This window comes from Limulus polyphemus, unplaced genomic scaffold (genome assembly GCF_000517525.1).
Source record: "Limulus polyphemus unplaced genomic scaffold, Limulus_polyphemus-2.1.2 Scaffold7633, whole genome shotgun sequence".
Classification (NCBI taxonomy): Eukaryota; Metazoa; Arthropoda; class Merostomata; order Xiphosura; family Limulidae; genus Limulus; species Limulus polyphemus.
In genome coordinates, this window is record NW_013673243.1 from 3,211 (window position 1) to 9,877 (window position 6,667).

At 36.6% G+C, this 6,667-nt stretch overlaps 1 protein-coding gene across 1 annotated transcript in view; it reads right to left on the bottom strand.

Moving 5' to 3' along the window:
- LOC106474745 (inactive pancreatic lipase-related protein 1-like) overlaps nt 1–6,667 on the bottom strand; it is a gene marked incomplete at its 3' end in the record, with an annotated part of 30,491 nt that overhangs the window by 2,512 nt on the left and 21,312 nt on the right. Inside the window, exons 2-4 of the mRNA XM_022403046.1 lie at nt 4,670–4,932; nt 2,933–3,079; nt 1,234–1,342 (exon numbers count right to left, since the gene is read on the bottom strand). Of these exons, the coding sequence (XP_022258754.1) occupies nt 1,234–1,342; nt 2,933–3,079; nt 4,670–4,932 (519 nt within the window). The remainder of the gene's footprint in view (nt 1–1,233; nt 1,343–2,932; nt 3,080–4,669; nt 4,933–6,667) is intronic.

Genomic DNA, 6,667 nt, shown 5'->3' on the forward strand with positions numbered 1-6,667 from the left:
GCAAAATAGCCTCTATAATAAAACTAGATATATCAAATACTAGTTGGAGTACCCCTCCCCTGGACGGAAGTTATGTAAATTCATGATTAATGAAAAGTTATCTTAGGACATGAAAAGTTGCTTCTCTTACATGTAATTGAAAAAAAAACCCGCAAAAACGCCCATAAAAGCTGCAAAACACAAAATGTGAAACCGAAAATCTGTATGTATCTCCCCATGGACCTAATGAGCCTCCATACCAAATTTGGTGAAGATCCATCTACAGGGGGCGAAGTATTGGTAAAAAATGCAAAAACGCCCATAAAAACCGCAAAACTGAGAACCTGTATGTACCCCCCACATGGACCTAATGAACCTCCATACCAATTTTGGTGAAGATCCGTCCACACACTGCGAAGTAGTTACATGGACATACAACACTATTATATCTATATAGATTTTAATTGACACTGTTAATGAAAGTAACATTAATTAAAGAAATAGTAAAGCATACTTTACCTATGGGACACATAAACACTAATTATTAGCTTCATGTTGTAAATTTTGAGTTTGTGTTTGCAACGAAGTAACAGAGATGATACAAGACGTACCGCACATTCGAGACAAGGGTTCAAAATAAAGGATTTTGAGTGGTAGGACAAATTTGAATGTAACATACAACACCTTATGGTCGGGGGTGGATTACACCCAATTCACCCCCCACCCCAAGATCCACCCACACAGAATATAAGGGACCGAGTAAAAATATTGGTAAAAATAAAGGATTTTGAGTGGTAGGACAAATTTCAATGTAACATACAAAACCTTATGGTCGGGGGTGGATTACACCCAATTCACCCCAAGATCCACCCACACAGAATATAAGGGACCGAGTAAAAATATTGGTTGAAATAATTAATTTTGTATGTAAAATAGATAGGGGAATCCGGCTGTAATTAATTGGTTTAATTGTAATATTGATTACACACACACATAGGTTACGAGGGACCATACTGCACTGTATACAAAATAATCACGGATCTACAGATTTCTGGTAAATAAACAGCTCAGAAGAATGTGTATAGAAATCCGATGGGGGGTTCACATAAACCTCACCAGTAAATGCATAGATTTAATAGAATACATTTTTTTAAAAAAAAGTCTCGAAACTTAGATTGTAACTTCATCATCAAAGGAAACTGTAAAAATGAAAGGATAAACGATTATTTATTGACTGATAATCGGAAGACTCACCAGTTATCCTGCCAAGACCTGGTACATTTTCTCCCACGTAGCCAGCAATATGAGCTCCCACTCCATGTCCAATTATGTGTATGTTGGATGGGGGCACAGATTGTTTTTCCTGCGTTTCGAAATAAACCGAGCAATGATACAGTGGCATAAGAACTAAGCATGAATCAAACATTTCATTCTGAAAATATTCTTGGATACTAAATACGCATTCTAATTTACGGTGTGCTTTATTCTAACCCCCCCCCCCACCCCGAAAACACTTGGAATCAGATACTGCTACAGTCTTGATTATTACTACGTCATAACGTTATCCAGTTCTGTCAAAGCGCGAACATAAATGAGGACAGGTCCATAATTTGAAAGAGAAGGTGGGACAGGTCTTTGGTCCGAAGGACAGAATAAAAAAATAAATATCTGTAGTCTGTGCGAAATTTTGAGACAAATCTTTGAGGTGAAGAGGCATGCCATAGCCTGTAGAGGGCGTAAGTCGGTCTGTAATCTGACAGGGAGGATAAAACGTTTATAGTCTGACTGTAATATTGAGGAATGAAAGAGAATGAAACAGGTATGTAGGGTGAAAGGAATCTGATAGGGAGGATAAAACGTTTACAGTCTGACCGTAATATTGAGGAATGAAAGAGAATGAAACAGATACAAGTACTTCTAGATGTTAGGAATGTTTTCCTCCCCTGAAGCTATAAACCCCCTTAACTAAGACCCAGCTTCATCCCTGCCCCTTCACCATACAAATCTGCTTCTCGTCTTATCAGATTACAGACCTCTACATCGATTTAAAGACCTGTCTTCTACTTTCCTTCAGATTAACGACCCCCCTTTCACCCTACATACCCGTTTCATTCTCTTTCAATTCAATATTACAGTCAGACTATAAACGTTTTATCCTTCCTATCAGATTCCTTTCATCCTACATACCTGTTTCACTCTCTTTCATTACTCAATGTTACAGTCAGACTATAAACGTTTTATCCTCCCTATCAGATTCCTTTCACCCTACATATTAAAGTTGACATTCTCTTGGTTCGTAGCACTATTTATTAAGCCCCTCCCTCTCATCTGACCCCCTCCGTTAAACTGCAACTCCAAAGATACGAATACTCAAGTTGTATTTCAACCAACGAAGAAGTAATTTTATGAGAATGAATACAAACACGTAAAGTTTTACGTAAATCAATCTGTTATGTTTTACACTTACCTAGGTACAAACCATAATTTACGAACATACTAGAATTATCTGCAATATACTGAAACATTAGCAATAACACATTTTTACACGTGGCTCTGTAATTACTGTACTTTACGGTGCACTTAGCAAGAAACATATTTTACAGGTATGGTACATGTTACTCAGTAACAAATGCAATTTACAGGTAGGGTAGTATTAAACATATTTAGACTGTTAATACTTGGAGACGGCTTGAATGGGTAATGAAGAAAAACTTTACTATAAGTTTAACATAACAGCAAATGTACAATGTTTCGACAAGGTTGTTACTCAGCAACAAATGCAATTTACAAGTAGGGTAGTATTAAACATATTTAGACTGTGTTACTCAGCAACAAATAATTTACACGTACAATACACGTTACTAAGCAACACATATCATTAAATGTGTTTTTTTATAACTAAACTTCACGTGGACGTGCCCCAGCTACAAGTACAGCAGTCTGATACACTTACTTGTAAATCTGTCAAGAATTTTGCGATAATGGCACCAACCATACGAGCATTAGCCACGCTCTGGGTGTATGGCAGGGTGGCGCCTCTTGACCAGTCCACAGTGACGACGTTGCAGTCGCTGTTAGTCAACAGTTCCTGGATCATTTGCTGAAAGTTATATATGAGGATATTAATTTTCCATTTAAGCCAAAAAGTTTGTTTATATTTCTAAATGTTTTTATTACACGAAACTCGGAGCTTGGAGCGAAAATTCAAGTTACGTAAGCCAAATTCGGCGTTTCGTTTTCTGTTAGTACTGATCACCTGCTACATACAGTTTACTTTCGTCGTTTCGTTTCTCTGTCAATGTTCACTAACTGTTACACGGATATTTGTTTCTCTGTCAATGTTAACTAACTGTTACACGGATATTAGTTTCATCGTTTCGTTTCTCTGTCAATGTTAACTAACTGCTACATGGATATTAGTTTCGTTTCTCTGTCAATGTTAACTAACTGCTACATGGATATTAGTTTCGTTTCTCTGTCAATGTTAACTAACTGTTACACGGATATTAGTTTCATCGTTTCGTTTCTCTGTCAATGTTAACTAACTGCTACATGGATATTAGTTTCGTTTCTTTGTCAGTGTTAACTAACTGCTACATGTATATTAGTTTCCTCGTTTCGTTTCTCTGTCAATGCTAAATATTGCTTCATGTATATATATATTACACCCGATTTGAATTTTTAGGCTTACGGTGATCACTTGCTGCATGTGTAATAAATACGGCGTTTCGTTTTTTCCGTTATTGCTGTACTCCTGCTACAAGTAGTGTTTCGATATTATGTTTGTACTGACCACGTGTTACACGTCTTTCTATTGATGCTGTCCAAATGTTACAAATCTTTAGGTATAGAGTTTCGGTTTTGTTACACATCCTTAGGTATAGCGTTTCGTTTTTTTTTCTCTAATGTAAGGAAAATGCTTTTCAATTGATAAACTTTTTTTTTTTTTCGTTTATGAACATTCTGACTAAACTCAAGCTCCAAAAAGTTTATTAACTTTTCAATCAGGAATGAATTTCTGGAGAGTTTTACACAGTATACATGCAGATCGAGTACGCTTATACACGAAACTCTCACTGTGATTCTTAAACACAGTAGATACTGTAAAATATTTAATACATTTATAATCTGATACAAACTTTTATCTGTAACTGGTTTAAAGCTGAAATTCAATTACCATCGATGTATTTAGTGTTATGAAAGTATAACAAACCTTGACCTGCAGCTGGTTTAGAGTTGGAGTTCAGTCATGATCGATGTATTCATTGTAACAAAAGGGTTACAAACCTTGACCTGCAGCTGGTTTAGAGTTGGAGTTCAGTCATGATCGATGTATTCATTGTAACAAAAGGGTTACAAACCTTGACCTGCGGCTGGTTTAGAGTTGGAGTTCAGTCATGATCGATGAATTCATTGTTACAACAGGGTTACAAACCTTGACCTGCGGCTGGTTTAGAGCTGGAGTTCAGTCATGATCGATGAATTCATTGTTACAACAGGGTTACAAACCTTGACCTGCGGCTGGTTTAGAACTGGAGTTCAGTCATGATCGATGAATTCATTGTTACAACAGGGTTACAAACCTTGACCTGCGGCTGGTTTAAAACTGGAATTCAATAACGATCTAATAATCACTTGTTATAAACGCTTTAAGGTTTAATTGGGTACCAAGTATTAAAAATTTACAAACCAATATCCAAGGGTGATTAGCATCTTCAAGATAGTCATGCACTAGTATCTTCACTGGTTTAGTAGGGTCAAAGTCTGAGGTCGATTCATTATCATTATTTAGTCTCTGAAAGTGTTTAGGATTATTTCTGGACGTTTCGAAGAGATGAACATTAAGGACACCAGGGTGCGCAGGGAACAAGTTGATTGGACGATAAATAGATAAGAAAGGTTTGCCAATTGAAAAGCACCCGAAGTTTCCATAACAACGCTTCAGCAACTCCTCTGTAAACAATTATAAGAAAGGTCATGAATATGAGCGATTTGTTATGAAAAGGAGATATTTATTTATTTTTGAAGTCATATACATCAGTATCCTCACAGAAATTAAAAATATAATAGTTCTTTTATTACCCTACTAGTCAGTTCTACCAAATGTAGGAATAAGGTTAAAGCACACAATGTATCAATAAATAAACGGACACCCCCGAGAAGACAAATCGACCATCCTAATCACGTCATACACAAGTAATCCCACCGTATAAACACAGTGTATCTCAGAAAAGACCCAGAATACAAACAGCCATGGAACGAAAGAAAGGATTAGTCATATTTTAAGAAAATAATTGATCCCTTGAAGTACCACCCTACACAGTGAATGGAGAAACTAAACAATAAACATCTCTTTTGAGTTCTGGTCAAACTTAACTATATAGTTTACAGAAAAGGTGAAGCAAAAAGATATTTTCAGTTACCATCAGGATGTAAGGAAAAAAACAACACTGTTTTGTGTACAGCAATAAAAAATGATGCACTTTGGTGCACCAGTAAACCTCTATGACGTCCTAGATCAGCCCTACGAATATTTAGAGATCAGCATACTTTTCTGCTTTTGTCAGTGGCAAAGTAAATGGGATTTTAAGTTCCATCTACCAAACTATTTACTATGAATCTGAGGAGATTGTAATTTAATTGCATAGATCACTGGTTAGACCACATTTGGAGTATTGTGTTCAGTCTTGGGCTTCTTACCTTAGGGAGGACATTGAATTGTTGGAAACTGTTCAGAGAAGGGCTACAAGGAGGATACCTGGGATAAAAAGGTTGTTATACGAGGACAGTTGAATAAAAAAGAAGATTCAGAATGGAATCTGAAGTATTTAAGATTGTTAAGGGAGGTCAGGCTGTACACAATGAGTTGTTCTAGGAATCGTATATGACACCATGTAGTTTTATCCTGTGGTTTTCCTTTTCAGTGCAAAGCTAACATTCTGAGGCCTGTTATTTTTTCCTCTTTTTTCACATCTTTTGTGCTTTAATGGCTACCACATTTTCCTGGCGTTTTTTGAACATTTTGGCTGCTAAGTTCTTTAAATTAGTTACACACATATATATAAAAGTTTGTCAGTTCAGGGATGCAATGGTCTAAACAGCCAATTCAGAGACTCCCATGGTTCATGCATAGCCTAAAGCAACTATTCTTAACTGATTAATGGGATTAATAATCCTGTACTACTTCCCATATTCGGTCATCAACCCAATAATATATTACAAGCATACTTAATTCTACTTTTACACATACTTTTACACAGACTGATACTCCAATATGCTAATCACTAGAACACACTTCAACCAAGACATGTTTTTACACAGATTGAACACAGGCTAACCACTAGACCATACCTGAACCAAGCATGCTGTTACACAGACTGATACTCCAATACATAATCACTAGAACACACTTGAACAAGGCATCTATTTTAAACAGACTGGAGACTCCAACACGCTAACCGCTAGACCACACCTAAACCAAGGCATGTTTTTAGATAGGTTGAGACTCCAATATCCTAACCACTAGACCATACCTGAGCCAAGCATATTTTTACACAGACTGATACTCCAATATGCTAATCACTAGACCACACTTCAACCAAGGCATGTTTTTAGATAGGTTGATACTCCAATACCCTAACCACTAGACCATACCTGAGCCAAGCATACTTTTACACAGACTGATACT